The sequence below is a fragment of the Aphelocoma coerulescens genome, chromosome 12 (assembly GCF_041296385.1).
Source record: "Aphelocoma coerulescens isolate FSJ_1873_10779 chromosome 12, UR_Acoe_1.0, whole genome shotgun sequence".
Classification (NCBI taxonomy): Eukaryota; Metazoa; Chordata; class Aves; order Passeriformes; family Corvidae; genus Aphelocoma; species Aphelocoma coerulescens.
Window position 1 is genome coordinate 17536789 of NC_091026.1, and position 25712 is coordinate 17562500.

At 41.9% G+C, this 25712-nt stretch overlaps 1 protein-coding gene across 18 annotated transcripts in view; it reads right to left on the bottom strand.

Moving 5' to 3' along the window:
• The window catches only part of FOXP1 (forkhead box P1), a 398607-nt gene that overhangs the window by 156694 nt on the left and 216201 nt on the right, over positions 1-25712 (bottom strand). For 14 of the 18 annotated variants that reach the window (XM_069027474.1, XM_069027475.1, XM_069027476.1 and 11 more), the window contains one exon: positions 8389-8570. In XM_069027474.1, the coding sequence (XP_068883575.1) occupies positions 8389-8559 (171 nt within the window). In that variant the 5' untranslated portion in view covers positions 8560-8570. The other 4 variants (XM_069027484.1, XM_069027485.1, XM_069027483.1 and 1 more) reach the window with 4 other exon arrangements.

Below are 25712 nucleotides of genomic sequence, written 5' to 3' on the forward strand. Positions count from 1 at the left end.
AAGAATGTCAGACAGTCAGTGGTCTTACAACATTTCAGCAGTGTTGCACTTCTTTCCTGGCAGACATTTTTCGGTATCGGTGATAATAACAAGGAAAATTTAAGGAAAACTTGATTTGAGCATGCCAACAGCAACCACATTCCTTTAGCTTGTGATCACCCTAACTCAAATAGACAAGGCTTTTTCCCCCCCTCCCTTCCTGCACTTAATTTCCAGGTAGAGTTTGTTAAAGCCTGAAATCCCACCTGAACTTTGGCAAGTCTTTTTGAAAAAAAAAAAAAAAAAAAGAAGAAGAAAAAAGACCCATACACAAATATTTGGCTAAGTGACCCATAGCAAATTGCGTAATGCCAGTTAAAAGTAATGTTTTTTAAGTATCAGCCCCAGAGGTTTTATCTGAAATAAAATCCTGATTACTTCAGATTCTGGAGGCAAACTGTGACCTTGCTCTGCATCTCCAAATTTGAAACATTTGTGTTGTACCCCTTGATAACGATGCCTCTTGCTAGAAAGGAACAAAATCCTTTCAAAAACTTGCTTATTTTATTTAATAAGGTAAGAAGGCCCCAAACAGGCATATAAGAATTAGTTCAGCCTTGAAGCTTTATCAAAAGACGTCACCTAAACTTGGAACTGCAGTGCTCCACCAAGCAAAAATGACCCATCTCCAGGCATGCAGCTGCATGCCCAGCGATGTTTCTGTCTGTAACCATCCCAGTCCTCAATCCTATGGTCATTAAATGAGAACCAGTATTAGGTCAGCACACAGAACACAAGGAATTATATCCATTTCTTGCATCCTTCTCTTTGGTTTGCCTGGGAACATGCTGTGAGTGCTGGGGGCAAAGGGGAGAACTGCACTGATGAGTTTTACAACACATTGTCAGAGATTAAATAGCCCAACTCTCCTCAACCTTCACGTTACCAGCCCTACTTTCAGTAGCCTGGAAAAAAAAAAGAAAAATAAAAACCAAACCAAACAAAAAGCCAACAAAAACCCTTAAAAGAAAAAGAAGAAATATGATTCAAAATAAATTGAAAAGCCCAACTTGTAATAAACCTTGCACTTGCCCCAGGCTTCAGGGATGTCTGAGACTATACACTTCACAGACACAATCTGTAGCTTTTATAGGGAAAAAAAGAGATATATTTGCACTATTTAAAACAGGTTGCAAATACGGTTTATGTTTTGGAAATGTAGGGAGCATGGCTAACAAAACACAGAATGCAGCAACAAAACAAGCAACACTATCCTACAAAACTGTCATTATATAATGTCACTGTTTACACTAAGCCTCCAAAAGATACCTTCTGTTAATTTTTTTTTAATTAATGGGGTGCTATGCAGTTAAATAAACTCATGAAGAGTATTCACAACTTCTGCATTTTTACTTCAAATCCCAATCTTTATTTATAACATCACTGTTATAAATTACAACAGTACTGTTAACATTCTTCTCACTTGCTGGGATACCCAGTGGAGCTCCCCAAGAGAAAGAACATAATGCAGGAAACCATGGCATTTGATTCTGTTCTTATTTAAATGTTTTGAAGTCAGACAAAACTCCACTGAAATCAAGGGCTGTGCTACTGAAAACAGCTGCAATTCTGCTGCTGCTCCTCGGGCACTGCCAAACAATCTCCCTACATGCAGCGCGTCTCCAAATAAAGTTAAATTAGTTCTAAAATATCAGCAATCCATGCAACTTCTTATTAGTGTGAAATTACTTAAGCCTTAATTCAGCAAGGTACTTAAGCACATTCCTAATTTTACAGGCATGAGACGTACCAGTGACCTTAATCAGACTAGTCATGCACTTACATTTAGGCACATGCTTAAAGCCACAACGAGGAACAGTTCCATGTGAATTAAAGTGTGTTTTATACACTACCATTTTAAGTTTGAGATATGTATATATATATATATATATATATATATTTGCTACAAATAAGTGGTTGCACCACTTATAAAACAACCCTTAAAGTATGATGATCACTGGAGGAGGAACAGTTTTTAATAAGCTGAGTAACATCAATCACTTGAAATAGACTTTTAATTCATATCTGATGCTTGCTGGAAGCCTTTTGCAGCGTATACATGTGCTGGATAACAGCTTTAAAGCATTCCTTTGCAGACTTTCCCTAAACAGCACTCCTGAATGTGGAACTTTATTGCTTATGAGTAAGCATAAGCAAATATAAGAGGAGAGTGCACACCTACGAAAACAGCTGGGAACAAACACATCACTGCTGAATTTTCACAGGGATGCAAGGCTAAAAATCAACCCAGCAAACATATTTCAGAAGCTCCATCCCTTCAAAGAGCCCACAGAAACCTAAATGATTACTGCCTGATCCTAATTTACCAGGTGAAGCAAAAGCAGCTATTGTAAAACAATAAATAAATACAGAAATAGACATGGACAGCCTACAGAGGACTTCTGGATTTGGATGTGCACATAACCCAGGTGATTACATGTTTGATGACCCAGCTTCTGCATGTCCATGCTTGTACCAGTGCACACAACAGCAGAGCTCTGGGTGCCAATGTCAAGGTGCTCTGAGGACTCAGGTTATGCAGTTATTTATCAAAGACCTCAGAAGCAAAATAAAACAAAACCAAGACAAAGAGAAAACAATAATCTCAGCAAGTGCAACTAAGTAGTAGTTTCCCCTTACCCTTCAACAGTTAGAGAAAATTTAGGGCTTGTTGGTGTCAATAAGTAGTTATAACAAAGACATTAGCAGTAGTGAGGATAGAGAATGCTGCGTGAATGTTCTCAGCATGGTTCATTGACAACAGATCTAAAAATTGAATTATTAAGGAAAAAAATCATTGATTCTAAAATCCAGGCAAGGTAGCCAGCCTATGTTAAAACTTATTTAATTTTTCCAGTGCTGCTTCATTCCTAAGCTCCCAGAGCCAGAGCTTTTCCATTGAAAAGCAAAAGACATTTTACGCACAATTTTCCCTCTACTAGAAAGAGGTATATTGTGCCCTTCAGTGAACATAAAATTGATATTATCGTCTCTTAGTTTATATCTCACTACTTAACCTTCAGATTAAAAGTTATTAGATTTGAATGACTAAAAAGACATCATGTCACCTTCCGTTCAATGTTGGGAGATGGCAGAACTTGGGGGAAAAGTCTGAATGATAAAAACACAAAGTTACCAGGAGCATAAAGTTGTTTTTCACAAACTCTGATGAAATAGCAGAAGCTCTACAGATGCAGTCATCTTTCCACCATGTTGTAATCTTCAATTATGAGGGTACTACAATACAAAATCAAACACAATCCAATAGCCTGCATGGAGTTTAATCTATACTTTCAAATGGCTCCTTCAATAGCAACAGCAGTTTAATAATTAGGCTTTATGTCTCTTTGGACAAAATGACTCAACACGGACGCTCCCTTAAAGTCTAACAAACAATTTTGGTCTAACCCAGTTATGTCAATATGAAACAAAGACTTTATCGTGGATCTCATTTAGCAGTTTTGCTCTACAGAGATAAGTCCACATCATGATCAATGGGACCGTAAAACTCCTGATGTGGTTTGTAACCCCTCCTCACGGGTTTGCAAAATAACATGAAACTCACCAATTTAAAAAAAAAAAAAAAAAGGCATTTCTTTCATTTACACTGTGATATATTCAGATTTCTTTCTAGTCAAATCTTCTTTTTGATCTGCCCAATTAAAGCAGCCTCTCAACAACACACCAAATCCCCCATTTCTTGTACATTTTCCTTGTCTTTGAACATGAACAAAATCTGAAGAACCCACATATTCCCTCTGGAGTTTGATTCCCTCAATCTAACACTTCACATCTCAACATTTCATGGAACAACTACTGCCAAAGGGCCCAACTGTGGCATCTTCACACGGACACCACAAACAGCCCAACTGCAGGCCCTGACTCGGGCACAGACCAGAATCTAGTCCAAATTTCTTCTGTCTATCAAACATTCTTTAACATATGAACAAAACTGTATTTTTCACTTACAGACATCTTCTGGAATAAAAGTACAAAACAGGATATAACTCCATTGGTTTTTTTCAAGGAAAACCCCCTTCTTTCCTTAGTTGGTGGACACATGGCAAAACTAGCATTTATCTAAATTCTTCAGAAAGCTTGAAGTGACACTTCATAATTACAGTATAGTTCAGCTCAAAGACGAAGTGAAGAAAAGAAACTTCCCCACAATTCTTTACATAAACCTCCTCCTTCTTTCTCCACATACCAGTTGCGTTTGTATTGCTACTCCAGTTTGTCATAAACACAGGCACCTTGTAACCCTTTTTATCAAGCAATCTATGCACTACCTAAAAGTACACTACACTCCATCAGACAAGCTATAGGTTTACATTATCCAAACATTCCGATTCTGCCTGCTCAGCGCAGGTTGTCAATAAATGCAAGCAATTGCAAAACAGCAGTGTGTGTTTTTTTCCTTAAGAGAACGCTGATAGGAGCCTGCCAGTTCTGCAAAATAAACCCTTTGCAATCTCTCCAGCTAATCTGTCAACAAATTACTATTAAAGTCATACCTCCTCAAAGTTCAAAAGCATTCTGGATTAGACAAAGATACTGAGTTTTATACTCGTGGGGCAGTACTTGAAGTTACGGTATCAAAGTGGATTTTGCTATTGATGTGGAGAGGTTTGTATTTCTGCCACTGTGCAACACAGCACTTGGTGTCTTGCTGCTATACATCAGGATTCAACTTTGTAATCATTCTCTTTGTTCAATTCATAGTCTTGTTTCGCTGCTAATAACGTGAAGAACACTTTAATGAATAGTCCTGAGGATAAAAATAAAATGCAATAAATAATATTTATTTTATAAGCTTAAAAAAAAAAAAAAAGAACTGTCTAGGACTGAGGCATCAAACCTTCTCTTTGAGTAGACGTCAGAAACCACTGAAGCAACTACAGCTGTGATCATGAACATTAAAAGGCAGTTTGTCCTCATGAGTCTTTATTTATTACTGCTTGGTAGGCAGGAGTCACCCCATCATTACATACCTTCTGCCCAAGCTTCCCTCGCCCAGCCTGACCTTCAGCTTGTGGGTCACTCTGACACCCATTCTGCACCTCCCAGATCTTTTTCATGATGCCTCAAGAGCCAACAGATGTTGCCAGACTCTACCTGGTGCCCTGTTCCCAAGTCTTCTCTTCTGTAACTTGGTTCTGCCTCCATGGGCACTATGTGACAAAGCTCCTGAGCCCCACTACCTGACCCCACACCAAATCCCAGCTCCATCTCTTTAGGAGTCCAATGTTACCCAGGTAACCTTCACGCCTACTCCAGACTTTATAAGCAGGTCACCGAACCCCAGCCCATTCCACCTCATCCTGACAGTCACTGCCATGAGATGCTGACCTCTGCCACCTGTGGAATCAGCAGCAGTGGGAAGGCCACCTCTCCCACTCCCAGCAAGTGCCAAAATACTGTGAGAAAAAGTTATCTTTTCCTTATCGTTAGGTTCTGAGGGTGACTTCTATATGCATTTCCATGTTTACCCAACTCTTCCACAGACATACTGTCCCTGAAGAGTCACTTGTATTGCTTTGCCTTTCTTGCTTCACCAATATAAACCTCAGTTGGAGCCATTTGGCTTTATTATAAATAGCAGAACTCATCCCCACATTTGCTACTCCCAGCTTAACAGTACATTTTATGAGATTGCTAATGCTAAAATAATTGAGCATCACATCACTCTCTGTCTCCTTGCATCGCAGAATCACCCTAACATGACATGGGAAACATAAAACTTGTCCTACAAGTCCTCCCTGTACTCACAGCAAGAGCGATCACACCATACACTGCTCCTGCAAACATATGAACATCTGTGGTGCTCCATACTTTTCCATGGTAAAATATTTACAAGTTTGCAAACCCATTAAAACTTCCTAAAAAAACCCTGAAATATTTCTGTTTTCCTCTCTCATACTAACAAAGCTATTAGTTCTAATAAATTCATAAATGTCACAAGAAATGTGACCCTAAATTCAGCACAGATGCTTTCATAAGCCATTGTACATGCAGGTTTCACTGCTCTGCCACCCTCATCATGGGAACACACAACTAACCATGGCAGCAAAGCTCAAACTACCCACCACTGATTTTTTTTTTTTCTGTTCAGACAAAACAAGTGCCAGGTGGCAAAATGAAAAGATTTGAATGAAATGCTCTTAAGAAATAGCTGTTTAATTCAGAACTCATTCATTTGTATTGAAGGAGTGTTTTGTAGAACGCATTCTGTTAAGTGACCTGAGAGCATATGCTGTATACAGAGAAACATCTAAACATTATGCTCCATGTTGTATGTGTATCTGTAAATGCTTGCATTAGCTGTCTGAAAACAACGGGGTTTTCTTCTTTTCAGCATTTAAAAATGTTTTCCAAACACCAAGATTGATATTTTTATGCTAGCTCTGATTACCCTCTTATTGGTATCAGGATTGGGTTTGTTGGTTGTTTTTTTATTTAATAACTGTTTTAAACTTTGCAATCAACTTGCTTTCTAGAAGATAAACTCCATGGAGAAGTTAGTCATCAAAACCAATTAACAGCAGAATTCAAACACAGAACATAAAGGTCTTTGAAGAACTTGGAGAAAAGCAAGATCCCCAACCACATTCAGTGTACTGGCAGAGGATAAATAAACTCCAAGCTAAAATCTGAGCTGTGTGAAAGCAATCCTGAGCCTGGCAATCCTGTCCCCAGCCTCGAGCACTCGGGTCTGTGCCGGGCACTGTTAGGGAGAGCTGGAGGACAGGAGGAATGAATGGGTGCCACTCCATAATTGACCGAATGGGCGGCTGTTGAATGACACAAGCCCTTACATGCGAGGTGACAACGTTATCTGAGACATCCTGAGCCCTCGGGATGGCTGTGGAGAAGCCCTGGCACAGGGTTAGTAAGCGGTGGAGGACCAGTGGTCTGAGCCATTCTGGTCCATGGTGTGCACGTCTGCAAGATCCCCCCTCCCTGTTTCCCTCTGCGCAAAGCCTCACTGGAAAATTCCATAGTGCTCCTATGGAAAACACAGTGTAATTAACTCATTTTGATACGAAGCCTTTTTTAAGACAAGACCTTTGTGTTGAACATATTTTACTGTTCCACTCCTCTTCTACTGTCCTGTATTAATCAAAGCTGTAACCCCTGTTGTCTTTGCACTACGAATCAGAATGTGCCCCTGGCAAAGAATGAGGGAAAAGTCAACAGGAATTAAGTTTCAGTGCAACTGTTTACTCAACTGTGGCCTGCAGTTATTGAAATTTTATCCGTGGTTTTGTGTGACTACTGCAGTAATGAATTCAGCATGGCTGTGATTTTCTCACTGATGGTATTCTCACTTCAAGTAAAAACCTGCAGGATGAAAATGATTGAAACAACCAAAGTCTGTGCATTTAGTATCATCCATTTTTCTGACTTGTTTAATTACAGCAGCTTTCTGTCTTAGGTTGGCAGATGGGGTGCCCTGCTCCTCCTCAAGCCTTCACTTTGCTTTGGTTTTGAGCACAGGTTTTTTCTTCTCCACAACAACCTGCTAAAAAGATCACTGTACACTTAGGGGAGTCTTAACCAGCTGCCAATCGCTTATTTACGAGGTTTTAAGAATCCTTATTGCATTAGAGAAAGTGAGGGTTAGGTGTGAGTGCATTCACCATGGCTCTGCTGCAGCCTTTGTTCCCAAACACATTAATGATACATGCCCAACACTTTGGTGTAAAATTTCCTCAGAGGGCTTCAGAATTTTATCAGGGAAAAGAAAAAGCCAAAACGTATTATGTGGATAATTTACACTGCTGAACTCGGTCACTTCCCAGAAAATACGCTAATTAAAATACCATGGCAAAACACACAATTTAGTTCTGATTCTTCTGAGCTGAGGAGCACTGACATGGATGTTATTTATTTATTTATTCTGATGTTTTGTTCAGCAGATACCTCTGCAGCCTTCCTCACTAATAGAAAACGTTCTGTTGATAGAGGTTGCTAGGTTATATTAAAATTTGTTGCAAAAACAAAACTTAACGTTAGTGTATTTTCCACCCAGTGACATATTTTGGAAACCAGTTATTTTTATACAGCAGTTCACCCAATCACTGCCACCAGACTCAACAAATTCAGGCAACGGAAGCAAGCCTTGATCTTTGGGAGTTTCCAGGGAATGATTAAAAAGGAGCCCCAGAAGAGAAGTCCAACGTTTCCCTTTACACCAATGAATGCAATTCCCTACAGACAAAAACACACAGAACGTCATAGGCGAGTCCTAAAAGCATCCTCTGCCTGGCAGAAGGGTTTGGGAGGGGGGGGCTTAAATGCTTCATGCTTTTCCTGTAGGTAGGAAACTTGTAATGCATCTTACAGTACCTGCTGTTGCTGGAGATGTGCTAAATCTGCAGCCCCAATTTCAACGGAAGGTGTCTCGCCGTTTGATCTCACTTCCCGCAGGCTGCACTCTAGTAAATGGTTGCCACCGCTCGCTCCATTCTGAATGGCTGAACCGTTACTTTTTGTCTCAGTCCCAGATTCTTGCATCATGACTCAAAAACCTGAAATAATTTAGGGGAGGGGAGGGGGGAAAAAAAAAAAAAAAAAAAGCAGCTGTTAAAACAGTTGCTGTATATAAGGAGACATGCCCTGTTTTAAATCCTGCCAAAACTGTAAACATATGTCATTTTCCTTCATACAATTTATCTTTCATTAATGGTTCATGCTACTAGTTTATGTTTATTTATCCATTGGTACAGCTATAATTTTAGTAAGTTAGTTCTCTTCTAAATACAGTATTATTTGCTCAACATCTTTTTTCCCTTAGAGAAAAAAAAAAATATTTTTGAACGAACACACAGAATCCATAATTAAATTTCTCTAGTTACATCTGGATGCTTTCCTTTGAAAACGGATGAGTCATTCTTGGCAACATATGATGGACAATATCAAAAATGTGATATACACTCTGTAGGGGCATGGAGGTGAAGCAGAGCATTCACTATTTTGGTTTTCACTCATACCATGATAGTGCCGAATTAGCACCTTTTATTACTCTGAAGCAATTTAGGCTTAATCTGGGATGTGCTGAACATCATCGGCTTTCATTTGGGGAGAACTGCTACAACTGCTCACAGAATTAGTCTTGCTGGCCAAGTTTTTGGCTATGGATTTGGTCTGGATTTGGATGCCCTTATGGCATTACAGTGAGGAGCCTCCTGTGTTATTTGGCTAAACATCATCTCAGCAAGCCACAGCTCCCTCCAGCCAGCCCTCTCGACTGACTCTTGGTGGATGCCTGTCCCTGGATGCTTTACACTCGAGTTCATCAACAGTGTCAGTGGGTCACAAGCCACCAGTAAGGATGAGGACAAGTACCCACCTCCTTACCCCAGAACCCCTGGGGTTTACACACCTTCAGGAACTAACATCAGCATTTGTGCACAAGACTCCCCACACAAAGCACATATACCAGTTTTCAGCTGCAAACTGCTACCTTGGAGATATAATGATAAGTTGTTTTATAAGTATTTCCACCTGCAAAGCCCCAGCTCCCAGGATTTAAACGCCATTAACCTGTCTGGCCTCCACCAGCCCATCCCTCCCTCCTTCTGTGCTCCTCTAACCCAGGGGAGATGGGAGTATGGAAAGCCAAGCTGTGTGTCCCAAGCACACTGCCTGCCCCACACTAACCACATGGACATGTGAGCCAAATGCCCCTGTGCAGGGTAGCTCACCTCAGAAGTAAGATGCTTTATCTTCAAGGAAGGACCCGTTTGAATTCAGTAAACCAAGCACATGGATGGTAGTAGGACAAATTCAAACATTCTGATTACATTTAAATAAATTTCAGCTGGTCTATGGAAACTTCTTTCAATCTGTTTTGTTAAATCTTCAAATTATGCCAGGGGACAAAAGGGCTTGGAGACTCATTATAAAGCTTCTGTCAACTCCCCTGTAAAAGCTCCAGAGATCTAAACAAACTTACAGCTTTCCCAACACCACTAGGAAATGCTTTTGGATTTTAACATGATCCTGCTCTGATACACACCAAGTACGGTGTGGTTTTCATTTTCAGCACTGTAAGGAAAGCCCATAAGCACGATAAGGTCTAAATAAGTGTTTACATCTAACAGAAAAGGCTGGATTACACATCAGGCAGAGACTGCATGGCACAGGCTGCTTGGGAAGAAGAGACAGGAGTGAGAATCCAGACAGCTCCCAAGTCATTCAAAGGCAATTTTTATATGCTACACTGCTAAAAAGGATTTACCTCTTTTATCCCATGAAAAATAAGAAAGAAAGAACTGACATCACTGTTTTCTACTTCCACCCAAATTTTGAGTCAGGTCTCAACTGGAGAAAATGGAACACTACATTATTTTACCCCAGTAGCAGATGAGGACAAGGATGACCACCAGGAAAGACTGGGTTAGAGGGTTAAACCCAGAGACTCCTGCCTTTGACTGTTTTGGAGAACGACAGTAAATGGTGGGTGGCATGTCCCCACCTCATAGACCAAAGCTGATGGAGGAAGGACACACTCAAGAATTGGTGGAAGGTGCCTCCAGCAGCCACTGTGGTGGAAAGAGATGCTAAAAGCCATGTGCTGGAACAGTAACGAAGTGCATCTCATTTTCCAGCACTTCTGATGCAACAAATTGGAAGTGAGAACCTGGATAAACAAGCAGTAGGGTCAGAGGAAGCACCAAGCAAAGCTCTGACAGCAGCAAGAAGAATGTGCACAACTGAGGAGCAGATCCATCACTGCCTCATCACGATTTGTTGGCTTGCCCTTCCGAGCGAAATATCTCCAGGACACAGAAAATAATTCACAACCAAACTGGTCAAGAAATTATTTATTGTCTCTAGGACTGCAAAATGCTCCTGGAAAGAAAAAACCAGTAGAAATTGCTACAATTTTTCCAACCTACAGAACTAAGAAAAAGATGGATTATTTATTGTATTTGGTCAGAGAAAGATCATAGTTCTTGAAAACCGTTTCCATGACAAATTTCATGCTGTTTTACCTTTTGAAGAACCCCAGCCAGTTACGAGCTTAGCTGCACAAAGCCCTGGCCCCTCTGCTGGTTGTGACCACCCTACGGATCCTACCCAGCAGAACTGGCAGCAGCAATCAGAAAAATGAAGCTGGAAACACAGTTTGCCAAGGGACCATGTTTGAACTTTCAAAAAATTATTTTAAAAGCAGAAGTGAACATCTTTAAGAAAATTTTGCTTTAAAAACACCAATTTACAAGCAGTGAACTTCAATATAACTTAAACTAGATGCCTGTACAAAACAAAAGCACTTTGTTAAAAACACCTCTGATAGAAAACAGGTATTTCAAGGGAAAAAAGGATAAAACTGTTTATTTCTTCACTGAAGTCAAATGTGAGTTGACACGAATAATCACAGTTTGGTTTGATCATTAAGTGTCATGTCATGAAAAATCAACCTGTGAGAGCTTTCTGCAAGAATGATTATTATTTGTCTTTTTGAGCACACCTAAATGAGCTGAGGTGATCGTACACTGAGGATGCCTGAGATAATTGTCTCTTCCCAGCACAGAGGAGATGAACTTACAGGAGCCTATTACTGAAGTTTGTCATTCAAAATTGTGAAAGAAAAATGCAAAGCAAGGTTGAATTTACGCAACATAATTAGGTTCTGTGGGAACTGAACTGAAACTCCAGGTGAAGTATCACAAACCGTGATTCTGGTCTGAATACAACCAACACAGTGCTGGAGAAGCTGCTATGCATAATGATTTATTATAAGAAATAATAATACTCCACAACTGCTTCCATGACATGTAGGAGAGCTGGTTCCAACTTAAGAAATTTAATGGTAGAGGAGCCTGTCCACCTCATCTGTTCTAGAAAGCAGAATGATTATCTTATCAGTTCTGCAAAGAAAAATGCATTTTTAAAGCTTAAATATGTGGGTTATTATCAGTGTAAGTATCTTTATTTTTCCTATATCTATAAAAATTCTACGGTATTTCACATTATGAGGGATACAGAATGACTCTGAATTATTAAAGGTGACACAAGATGTTCTTCCCCTATGAAGGGACCAAAGGTAGGCTGCAGTACCAACAACAGCTTGTGAAACTTTATCCTGAAATCAAGGGGCACATAATAAAAGAACTGTTCTGACTTAATATCAGCTTGGTTTAAAAATTTCAGAACAGTGATCAGTTTCTTCAGATTCCTGTTTTAACCTGCACAGAACTTTTTCTAGCTTTGATGCACAGTCAAATACAAAGTCAAAGCCCTACAGCTGGGCCCATCTCTCTGGTGAATATGTTCTGTTCAAGGAAATGGAGCAAAGTTTCAGTGAAGCAAATTCAAAAGAAGGCATTCTGTCAACAGGAGGACAACAGCTAATCATCCTCCAGATCACTTGGAGAGAAGCAGGGCACAGCCAATTTCTTAAGGATGTGGTCAAAATTGAGAAAACACAGGTCAGATGTGAACTTTGCCTGAATCAAAATAATCTTTCTGATGACTCCAGCATCAGTGTTTTGAGGTGAAAAAAATAGAACCTAAACGTAAAAAAATAGAACCTAAAGGAATCCTAATTTTGAAAAGGTTCTTTGCTAATGCATTAAAAGTAAGTCCATAAAGTCCGTAACACCGCCAAGACCAGATGCTGCCGATACACAGCTCAGCTCCACTGGCCTATTAAGATGAGCAAGGTTAAGCATGGAGATTAGTAGGCAGGAGGTGGGCGCTGAAGTGTGCCACTGCTGCAATTCTGCTACCAGTATAGTTTCTGAAGACTAAGCAGCATTGTTTAATGTCAGCATGAGGGAGGATTTACTGACTGAAGCACCTGTCAGAATAAGGACCCACTCCAAGTCTGAGAGACTAAGGGACTGATATTCAGATGTCTTTAGATGCCTCACCATACACGGAGGCATCTGGTGACGCATTTTTAAGATTCCTCAATAAGCACCAATCTGTATCTTTAAGTATATCATCACCTTTAAAAAAACATCCCTGGGGTCTTCTGGCCTTAAAATCCCTGTTTAAATATGCTTCCAGACACAATGCGGACTACAGATTCACACAGTAGCCTGGGTGTTTCAAAGTTTCTTTGAGGCTTATGATTGTATTTTAGATGTTAGTACTTGGAGGTGTTTACAAATACATATATGCCCATAAAGATCATTAGGCATTTCTATCCCCTGGGATCAGTGCTAGAGCAAAAATGTTGTCATAATACAACCCTTCTTTGCCACATTTGTGAAAGATTTTGAGCTAACAAAAAGTTCAGTCTTTATTCCAGGGCAGTTAATTAAGGTTGACCAAGTCAGGCAGAAGTAAATTAACTTGGCTGATCAATTATTTATATGAAGCAGAATAAATGCCCTTAAAGAACTTGGCCCAGCCATGAAAGGACATGTAAATTAAACAAAACACAGATTTATAGAATGTATTTCTACTTTTACAGGCAGAAGAGTCAATGCTAACATCAGTTTTAGTGAGTGATCAAATCACACGATCCAGCCCGAAATTCTAGAGCAGGCATTCCATCCATACGTGCACGGTTTATAAATAAAAGTTCTACTTATTTGTCAAAAGCAGCTCCCCAAAACAGGCTCAGGAATATCTTTAGGGCACTTCTCTGCCTAATTATTTTTTAAAAAAAGCCCAAAACAAAAAAACCCTAACACTGCTTGGAAGCATTCCACAACAACGTAACACCGCGAAGACAGGATTTTACCTCTTGAAAATGAAATGTGCTCCAGAGTGCGACCAGCAAGGGAACACAGAGAGCAGGAGCAAAGCTGCTGCTTCCCCACAGCACAGGGACAAACACCCTGCAGCACCAGACGGGCACTCCTGTGATCTGCAATGAGGACCCCAACAGCTTTCCCAGGAGACCCCTGCCCCACTCACAGGTTGTCTCTTTTAGTCCCGGTATCTTTAGAGCAAGTGCCCTGCCAGGGGAAGCACCTCAGGCTCCACATCCCAGAACCAGTAGGGAATTTTTCCAGGAACATGTTTCGATGTCCCCCAGCCGTTGCCAGAACACCCATCTCCTCCAGCTGACACCCCATGCCTAGGCTGGCGAGGCAGCCAGCAGCATCATCCTGCCATCCATGAGTTCAGTAAAAGAAAAGGGATTCACTAGTGGAAATTAAAAGCCTTGTGTAAGGTAGAGCTTGATGTGCCGTGGGGGAAGGCGTACAGATGTTCAGCTGCTCATTTACTAAATTACACCATGTCACAATTAACTGTGAATCAGCCAGCTTCACATGAGCAGCTCAAGGACTGCCACCATGCTAAGTGCAGAAATAACGCTGGGGAGGGGAGCCCAAACTAGCCAGGTGGACCAGATGACTTCTCTTTGCCTGTGTTTGTGGTTAGCACGACTATTAGAGAGAGCTATCCCAACATATGGCATGATTTAACTAAATCAGATCATGCTGAACTCACCAGCCTTTCTCAACTTACAAACCCCTCCGCTCTCGTCATTGCAGATGGGTGAACACCCGTCATGCTTTTAGAGTTTTCAGTAGCCGTCATTTATCCTGCTGACAGGGTGTATTTTAGGTATAATTATGTACTAACTAACTATAGATCAACTGTCAGTACATTAGGGGACTTTTTGGATAAAACTTCATGCTTACCCCTTTGAAGGCCACTCGCCTACACACTACTGGTGGTTGCTGAATTGTGCAGGAGTAGGAGAAAGGAGAAGGGGATTCAAAGTGCAATTAAGGATCATCTTTAGGAATCAACCAAAATAGTAGCAAACAGAGCAAATCAGGCTTCGCTGTCCTACAAAGTGATGCTGAGTCACGTCTGACAGCGGGGTTTGGAGGAGGAGAGGCAAACCTGGAGCAAGGCAAGGGAAGGAACATGCACGGGATGTGTGGAAAGAGGAAACAAAGAGACAGAGGCGAGGTGAAATCCTTTGATATTTCCTCAGCTTAAAGAGGTAATTCAATGTATTAAAATGGATCCTTGAAATTTCAAAGGATGAAACTCACACAACAAAGATTGTCGAGAGTGCTATTTTCTAGGATTAGAACAAAAACGTATTGGGATTTGCTATATGATCTCACATCGCCGAGCAAGACTGTACACTTGCTGTTATGCAAGCACCATCTTCCAATAGAGAATTTTCATAATTATAACAGAAAGGCGTAAATTTTCTAATGCATGGCAGTTCAAAAAGTAATCAAGAGAATGAGCCTGAGGGCTATTTTAATGTATGCAAAGCTAGTGACCCACAGTAAATGGGAGGTAGGCTTCAATGAATGCAAAGTAATGCACACATACTAAAGACCTGGTCTGATGAGGGACGGCTAAAATTAACACCCAATTAATTTCCGAATTGACAAACAAATGAAAGCCATAAATCTACTTTCTCATTAATTTTCTTGTGGCATAATTTAAAGCAGTAATATGAGGGCAAAAACTGAGCATTATCCATCATAAATATCAAAAAAGATAGCACTGTAACACCATAAATTATGCATATTACCTGTTGTTAAAAATGATTAATGTATTATCAACTTTATCGTGCACTGTATATGTCTAGACGTATCTAAAATCTGAAATTTCATTTAGTGCTTAGGAAATAAAGGGTCCAGAAGAAATGCGATCATGCGCAGCGCATCCTTGGCTCTGCCTCCTGACGCTCTCACCTTGGCTGGACTCATCCCAAGCCATGGGCCAGTGGAGTTTGAGCACATGGCAGAGGTGATGTGCTGGCCTCCCCGGGAAGGGAAACAAATTACACTGCTCCTGGAGCATCCCTGCGGGCCAGGCCATGGCTGTAGCACCTGGTTTACACAGGGCTGCTCCCCTTCCCTGCCCTCCTGACGCTGGGGCAGAGCTACTTGATGATGCAGAGCCATGGAAAGGGGACAGAAGTAAAAGCAAGGAGTAGGAAAATGTGAAGCTGTAACTAAACTCAGTGAATGAAAAGCCTGTGCTTTCCAAAAGTGGTAGAGTACAACACCATGCCCAACAGGATAAGGACATGGGTCGCCTTTCCTCCCCCCTGGGGGTCATGACAGCGACTAGCCTGGCTTGTTACCACCTATGTTTATGTCCACTTGCCACCCTCAAGCCTCCTGAATGGCAGCTTCACCTACTCCTCTCTAGAAGCAGACAGCCACAGTCTTTTATTTATTTAACCATATGCAATGGCACAATCTCTTTCACTGCTGGGGTGCGTGGCTCACACTACCTGGGTTCCTTTTTCCAGCAGCAGTGTGTTATCATCAGGGCCGCAGCAACCTGAAATCATTTGGAGGCAGCTCAGTGAAAGGCTGAATGATGCTCTGCAGGAGCTGAAATTTAAGACTGCTGTGGTGAGAAGGGAAGGGGAATCAGGAGCCTAATCCCACTTGTGCCACACAGACTTACTGTGAAATCATGGTCAAACAGCTTAAGTTCTCAGAGAACCAGTTGGTGCAGTTACCCCTAAGGAAGTCTCTTCTGATGAGAGTGTTGCTGACCACAAACAGTAAGAACAGAGATCAAGCAAATCCAAGAAGAATTAATTGAAACAGACATTAAAAGGTTGCCATATGCTCTGTTCAAGAGAGCTGGAGTTGGATCCCATGAAAAACCACTGCACTTAAACATACCAAGCTGTGAAGACAACAGGTCTCACTCCCTTCCATGAGGTAAGACCCAAAGCATTAGACACACAATGGACAATTCAAAGTTCTGCATTCTCCCTTCATTTTACACATGCACACAGAAGTTACTCCCAGTCTCACCTTGGATAAACAAACCCCCTTTGCAAAGCCAGCTCTATCTCAATCTATGCCTCTCAGTTTGACAGCTATTAAATCCATATTCAGCACGAAGCTCATGCCATAGATGCATAAAAGCTCTGGAGCTGGGCCACTTCCAAGTGACTGGCAAATATGATGTAATCATTTACACACCATCATCGGCAGAGTAAGGTTCCTTCCTCTCTCTTGGGGAGAGCTGTCTTTCAGCCGTGAGCTTGACAGAAATCATCCTTACCATCACCAGGATCATCGTTTATTTGGAAGGAAAGGAACGGCGGGTCGCCAAAAAAAACCCCAAGCAAAACCAAAAGCCACAGTTCACTGTACCATAAGACTCCGTATACGACTGCTACCACATGGACATGAGCACCATGGCAGTGACTCTCCCAGAAGGAAGGCCACAAGTGCAGCATGGTGAGGTGCAGAGCTCCCTCAGTGCTGGCCCCGTGGTCGGTGTCCCTGGGGAGGTACCCACCTGCTCATCCCAGCGCAGGCATCACAGCAGTGTGGGGCTCCCTGCCGTTCTGTGCAGAGCAGGAACAGAAACTGCAGAGCTGTTCTCACAGCCAGGACCTATTTGTTTGCGTGCACACTGCTCTGAGCTTGCAACACAAACTCTTGCAGTCTGCCTCACAGAAAAACAGGTGACTGTTCAACCAAATAAAAGACCAAAGTTGCATTTAGTAAATACAGTCCGTTTGTGCCAGACAGCAGCAGCACTGCTACAACAAGATAACACAAAACCTCATACCAAGTGCTGGCTGTAGATGAATTAGACTCCCACTCTCCATGCACATCTCCATTAAAGCATATCTAAACTCTCTAGCAGCCTCCAGAAGTCAAAAACCACCTCAAAGCCAGGTGCTACTCTAACAATTCTGCACAATGCCATTTTCACTTCACTATTTTCACTTCATTCAAGGCAGCAAAGGTTTGATTCATGGCAGTAACACGAGTCAATTAATGACCAGCTTGTCCACTTACACACTTCAGGTACCTCCCGCTCCCCTCCAGCCCTGACACTGCTCCAGCAGCCCAAACAAGAACTGTGTTTGGATCACTGATGCAAACTAGAGAATACTGGGGATCACATTTTTATGCATATTTTGTTGCTTTCTTTTCCAATGGATGAAAAGGACAATTATTTAATTGTATCCTTTCTATGAACGTATATCCAAGATATCCTAATAAATGAATTCACATATAAAGGAACAGACAACACCTTCACATTTTAACAAATGAATTCACACATACAGGAATAGACAGCACCTTCATACAAAAAGAGTTAACATTTCTTTCTCAAGGTCACTCAAAGAGGGTTTACTCCCTTTGTGTGAAAAGCCCCGACCATTTACTGTTAGTGCTAACAGGTCCTGCCTGGCATTTGAAATCCAAGCTCCACTCAGAAACAATAACAAACAATAATTTTGAAAAACAAAGATGGTGTGAGCGAGTTTTTCTTGCTCATTTTCAAAACAACCCAAAAGCAACAACTACCAGGATGGCTCTCTCTAATTAGGACTCCCAGAAACCAAAGAACAAACAGGCAGCACAGAGAAATTAGCAGATGTAAATGCAGTTTTCCAGTTATAAAAAGAAGAAAAGCAGCTCCGTCATTGCACTCACAGAGGGGAGGAGCAACAAAGCGCGTTTTTAAATTTGGTATTTTCTCTCCATTCAAACGGCTCTGCTTCTAAAACAGATTTTCCTCAGATCTCCTCAGAAGTAAAACTGAAAGCTTTGCCTTTTCCAACTCCATCGATGGCACATGCATCAATTAAAATCTGACATGAGAGAAGAGGGAAACCGAAAAGCCCCCGACCAAATGCTGACACAGAACACAAGGCCATACTTTTGGGGTGATTACCTGGTTCATAGCCCTATACCTTTGTCCTAGACCTTCTACCTCCTTGTTTGCTCCATGCAGGATTTTCTAGCCATCAGCCGTCTACCGCTGTGCTAGTCGTCTTGCAGGAGTGCTCTCTCCCTTCTGAAAAAAGCAAACAACTGGATAGATATCATTACACTAAGGAAATCTCTTGGAAAAACCAAACAACTTGCTAATCTTTCTAGCCCCTTCACCCAAGTTAAAGATAAGCAAAGCAAACCAAAGTGAGTTTCAGCCACATTCCAGGGACAAGCTCCCCTTTTTCTCCTTTATCAAAATCCCAGCATTTAAAGGTTTTTTTCCAGACCTTGCAGGATAAACTGCTGCTCACACCCGCAAACAAAGCAATATTTGTTTAATAACTGATTGCTGCCATGGGTACAGTAAACAAGGGGCCCAGCATTTGTGTTTATGAACAAACACATCATCTTGCAAGAGCAATTTAACATTAACCAGGTGGAATAATCAACAGATTTCATAGGTGACACTCGGGGCAGGACTAATGTAAACAGAGCAGGGAGGAGAAAGGGGCCACTCTTAGGGAATCAAGGTTGAGGCAAATGCATTACAGAGTAAACAGCTGGGAAGAACTCAAGACAAACAAATAGTCATTCTTCTGACATTTCGAGAAGCAGAAAGGTTGTACGTTACATGCATCAGCTGCTGACCACCATGAAATCAAACCAGTTGGGGACCAGGCCTTCTTGTTTACACAGTGCCATGTTTGCTTATAAACAACAATTTGCTGTTACCAACCTCGAATTACTCATTGCATAAACGAGCAGATCAAGTGAAATCCTGTTAACTCTTCTGTGGATTGAGGGTTTTTTCCTCCCCTTCAACAACAACAAACAAAAAAGCCTTTGCAGTCTTGCTGTGCAACCTCAAGACAACAGGCAGCAGGGGAAAATACAGAGCTGTGCATCTGCTCCAATAAAAGGGAAAGAAAGGAGTTGAAAACACTTGAAAGTGTTTCACAAAACAAGATTTACCGGCCAAACCACTGATGTGAAAGATCCATTTGCATTAAAAAAAAAAAAAATCAAAACCCAGAAAAACAACAACTGCAAAAGGTGGGGTGCAAAATTTTCATTTCACTCCTTGCACAAGCAAGCAAAACAACAGTTTTCGACACAGTCCAACCTGCCCAGCACAACCATGGACATGTGTCATTCACACACACAGCCATGGCCATGCCAGGGCCCTGCAGCAGCAATGAAGCCATGGTTCAGCCTTCTTCCCCCTCCTTTCTCTCGCCCACCCTCAACCCCCTTGCCTCTGCCTCCCATCACCATTCTCTGATCTTTGTAGATCTCCCCAGCTCCTCTCTGTCAACCCAGAAGCCCCTTGGATGTCTTCTTGCAACCAAATCCTCTGGCCCCCAACTGCTCTCCATCCAACATTCCTCTCCTGGCCCCTAGGAACTGTGACATTAGTCCTCAAGGTGCTCAGGACACCCAAGTCCCCTGGGTTTGCCACCTTCCAGACAGCCTTTCCTTCCCCATCTCTCCTCCCTGTAACACTCAAGAAATTTCCTATTGCTACGTTCCTCGAGGGAGGTTTCTGTAAGTTGTCTATCCTGAACATGGATTTCGGGAAAGATCTGAAGTACAGGGAGAGAAGATGGATAGTCTTAATGGTAGAGGTTAATCCAGGGCTCCGGGTTACATTCCTGCCCTGACACAATCCCTGCATGAGACCTCCATGGGTCTCTTCATCCCTCTCCTATGTAAAATAAGCCCTTTAAGATGTTGTACCAGTCAGGTGGGGTCAGAGGATGTAGCTGTGGGCTATACCACGGGTCCTTTTTCCTCCCAGCTGCACCATTGTCCCTCCCTGGTTCACCCCTACCTTCTGATGAGCACCAGCATCACCGCCAAGCACTGAGGAAAATCATCCCAGTCTCAAATCTATGAAGCATCCAAGGTCACAGCTGGCCCTGGCACTAATCTCCCCTCCCTTGCCATTTCATGTGCAAACAGCATGATGGCCAGAAGCCTCCCCCCTCATCATTTTTTTACAAGTTTTAGAATATTTGTTACTTTTCTTCACAGCACAATCCTGGACATCCACAGCTGGCCAAGAACCTTCGTTTTCTTTTTCAGAAAATATTTAGCCTTTTGTTGTAATAAAAAAAAAAAAAAAGAAAAAAAAAGGTTCAAAACCATGAAATCAGTACAACCTACTAATAAGACAGGTATTTAAATAAAACCCAAATGCAGTATTGTTCAGGCAACTGCCTATTTTTTAATACATCAGGTTGACAGCATAATAGCAGGCAGGATGAAAGGTGCAACTCGAGGACAGGGTTGGCGTCCGCACACCAGGAAAACAGAAGTGCTGCCCCATTTCCTGTGCTGCAGCAGAGTATTTCTGATGTCTGGGGCTGCCGGGGACTTAACTCTGAATTAATGATTACACACAATACCCTCCTTTCTCCCCTCCCTGCAGGACAGCGAGGGCCAGCCTCACCGAATGACTGTGGGCAGGCAGGCACGGGTCACGGGGGATTTAGATATTTCACAGCAGCTTCAAAAATTTAGACACTGCAACCTGAAGGCTTCTGAAAACATCAAGCTTCACATAAAAGTCCTGATATTTCCCTACTTGAGACAACTGCTCTCACCTCAGCCGCGCTGCCTGTTCCACGCTCCTTTTCCAGCACGTAAAATCACAGTTTATTCAGTACAAAGTAACTACACTATGATAAAAACTATAAGCATATCATTCAAATGCTTTATTGGTCAAATAGATGGATGCTTTTATTAGTCCAACCTTTTTTGTAATGGAGTGCCACTGATGACCCAGTGTTAGCCTCATTCCCTGCTATTAATCACACTTCTAAGAGCTCATTTTGCTTTAAAATCTTAAGAAATTGCTATAATTTAAAGACATGGTGTCTACATAATGGGAAATGCTTCACAGATTGTATCATTCCATATAACACAGAATTTTTATGGCAATGCTGACCACGATACCAAGGTATTACAAAACTTGAATAAAATATTTTATGAAGAAAATCTAAATGTAAACTTCCTTTTGCATTTGTGGTTTGCCACATCCATAATGTTTTAATCACAGCCTTTTGGGAGTTGCAGTTTTCAACTGCATGTGGCTTACATAGATTAACACTACAAAAACACTCCCTGAACAAATATAAACAGAACAAAACAAAATTAAATGAAAATTAAATAAAATACAAGGATGGACCACGAGAGAAAGGCTGTTCAAGCTATACTTTTACTTCACACAAGGCATTTATCCTTTTGTCGACTCTATTATCTCCTTCCTTTTTTGCACAGGGAAAACAGATGATGTTTACTGTGAAAAACTTTTACGACAAAGTGGAAGCATCTTACGAATTTACCTACACAGAGAATTAAATTAATATAATGATGGTCCTAACCTATATTATTAAAATGTACTTTGCAAAATGTTTTGACAATGTTGACTGCTGCAGGAGGGAAAACACATTTAAGACAATTTCAGCCAAATGCAGAAGCAGAAGCCTTTCATTTTTCAAATGCAAAGTAAAAAGCATCTTTAAACATCTTCTCATGAAAGAAAATGCAGTGCAATTATGTTATATGGCACACACAAAAGCATGCTCTTTTCCTCAGTTCTCTAACAAGATATTAGTACCTCCTGGCCTTAGGAATATTATGTGTAAATCACATCATATTCATAGTGTCTGAATTAATTATAATAGGAGCTGGAGAGAAATGTTAACTTTCCAGGTTGTTGCTAAGGATTAGCCCTTGTTTACAATTCTGTATTTATAGAACAAGAAAAATTTGTCAAATGAAGGGCAAAAAGGAAAGCAAGAACACAAATTTAGCTTTGATTTCAAAACAAATCAGATCTTGCAACCATTCCCTGAGAAGAAAACCACAGTTTTTAATGTGAAGATGCAAATGAGTCTCAGAATATAAAAATGTTTTATAATTCTGTGCATTCAACACTACTAGATGTTATTTAAAGAATTTATGTTAACATTTCCCATCCTCGCACAGCAAGTCCAAGATGCTGCAAACAGCATCTATTTAAAATGGATCATGTTGCTGTGGGGCATGGGGTAGCTGAGGAGGCTGGAGCAGAAGGGAGCAGGGCATTTGGCCCCCTGGCACCAGACTGGGATTCACAGACTACTCCAGAGGGGTTGACAAGGCAGTGTGAAGGAGGAACAAGCCCCTTGCCTTCAACAAGTGGAACACTGGCTACATGGAGATGTGCAGATCCATCCTGAGGGAAAGTCCTGACTCTCAAAACCACTGCAAAGGACACAATGGTCTTCCCAAATGCAGTCAATCTGTGATGTGAACAAACACCTTAAGAGAAGGGTGCTCCGGAACCCAAGAAAAGTCCTTCACGTGGTATTTCTGGAGAGCCCTGTGAGGCTGGATGGCTGAAGGCTCCAAAGTCCATGGGATGGGTCCCAGTGAGCAAAGAGCCAAAGCTCTGCAGGGACTTGCAGATCTCGGGCACTGTGGCAGAACTGGCCAGGGAAGTTTGTACTGCTCACTATTCTGAGGATAAAGAAAGCACTTCAGCCTCCAGCACTTTCATTTCTTTGCACAAACAAAGGCACACCCACTACAATTAAATTGCAAAACCCTTTTCATTAGGACTCACTGTTTTCACACACTTCAAGCCTTCCAAGACCTGCAGTCCCTCTCATGCTTCCATCAGTGTGTGCTTGTGTGAGGAAAACTAAGCAAGGGCTCTTTAACGGTTTCAGTTCATGGAGAAGCAAATGGAAAATGCTTTTTCTCCTTAAAATAACCCCTGTAACCACCAACTTCTGAGCAGGGTGACTTGCAAAAACGCTGAGCATCCACAACTGAGAGCATCTAACCCCCCGCAAGAATCAGGCCCACAACACAATATAAAAAATGCACTTAGCTAAGCTTTTGTGGAAACACAGATGGACTCCTTGCTTTGCCCTGTCCAAGGGCTGTGGCTCTCACATTACAGCAAGGATAGCACGACCCATCAGGGAAACCAGATGTGTCGGTGCACACTGGTGTGTAAGCTAACACACAAACACACACACAGTATCCAAGTACCCAGCACGCCAGTTCACATCAGCCAGAACAGAGTAAGTTGGACAGAAGAGGTGCCTTCATCCCCAGTTTTGTCTTCATGTTTTCTTTCCCAGGAATAGCTCCAGCCTCAGTCCAGAGCAAGGATCCCACCCCATCACATTTTTGTGCAGGAGATGTGTACATGCAGCACATGTTCCTCAACAGCCACACACATGGATCCCAAGCACCCAAAAATACAGTTGGTCCTCTCCACACTGGCCCAATAGAGAAGAGGGAAAAAAAGCGTTAATTTTTTTCACCTCAAAATTTCATCCTGTGCCTGAGAAAACTCCCTAAAAAAGCTCTCTCAAAACCAATTTGTTCCTAACTCCTCCAAAAAACCACATATGCCTACTTTTGAGTCAGGATGCAGGAAGCCGAGCTCTCAATCCCTCTTCTGCATTCACCCGTGGCTGAAAAGCAATGCCCACCTCTAATCCACCATCAGCCACGGCTGGGGGAGGCAACAGCAGAGAGGATTTGCAGGACACCAAATGAGCCTCTCCAGCTTGCCTTGGCCAATGACAGCGAACAATCGTGAGCACTCCTGTGGCTGCTCATACCTTTTCCATGCACGATGCCAATGGAACAGAAAGCCTCCCAGCAGACAGCACTGTGGCCCCATGACCACTCCAGAACCAGCTGTTCAGCCCTGGACTGGGAGGGTCCGTCACTGCCAAGCTCAGCAGAGGTTGCTCCATGCTCCAGGAAATGGCCTTTCTGGTGCTGAACCCCCAGCAGCATGTGGAGGCCGTTTACAACCAGAAATGAGTGTTTAGTGTTCAAAATCTGCACAAAAGACAGTATTTGAACATCTCCAGCTGCATGCAGGTGCATGGGCCCACAGATGTGCTGGCTCCTGAACACTGTAGAGCAAAGGCATGTGGCTTCCTGCTCCAAGGGCTTGTGAAAGAGAAGGATACACTCTATTTACAGCCTATTCCAGACAAGACTATCCAATGTCAGGATGTGCCATAAGAGGGTAATTTGCACCCTAAACTGGATTGTACGATACCACAGTCACAGACCGTATGATCTCTTCCTTTGGATTAAAACTGTTTGCACAAGTCAAAGCAGAACAAGGAGAGTAACAAAACATACAGTGTATTTTGTTCTCTACTGCAGCCACATATTTCAACTGCCTCAGCCGAATTCTTAGAGTAAACACAGCTTTAAAAGAAAATAACTTGAATAAAGAGCTTCTGGAAAGTTCTGACTGATTATGCATGCAAGAATTCTGCTACTGCTTCCTCCCATCTCATCTGAAAAATAAACCAAACACCCAACTTCCACAACTATCTACAAAAGTGCTATTTTTCTGAAACATGTTACAATATTATCTGAGGTCTGCAAGTTATAATGAATGCATCTTGTTTTGTAAAATACACAGAGGAGCTCAATTAAATGAACAACTGTAAAGGAAATAGAGCTGATAAAGGAATTAATGCTCTGTGTGCCAGATCATAACATAACATCTAGGATAACAAAGCCGTGTCAAACATGCAACCGCTAAAGATTTTAAAAAATGAAATAACAAAGTTAAACCCCAAAATATTTAAGTACACAAAATCAGGATGTGCAAAAGCTATTTTCAATAATTGAGAGGGGAGCACAGGCAGCAACAAATGGATCTCTTGCACCCATTACTTCAAGACTTACTAAACACATAAAAAGACGGATTGTTTTGTAAACGACCACCTGCTACGCTGGCGATCCGCTCCTTTCTCATTGCCCAAACTGCGTTTTTCCAAAGACCACGCTAACCCAATTTCCCATACGCCAAGGCATGGCTGAAATTACTTCTCAAGTCTGAGTCTGCAGCTCGGTCTCCTTTTTCTCCTTCCCTTCCTGCTTGCCTGTGCCACTCAGGCTGCCCACACGCTGGAAGGGAGCCGCCAGCCCCGGTGCCTGCTCCGGCTGTCGGCACACACGACACCGGTGGGAGCACAGATTAGAGCT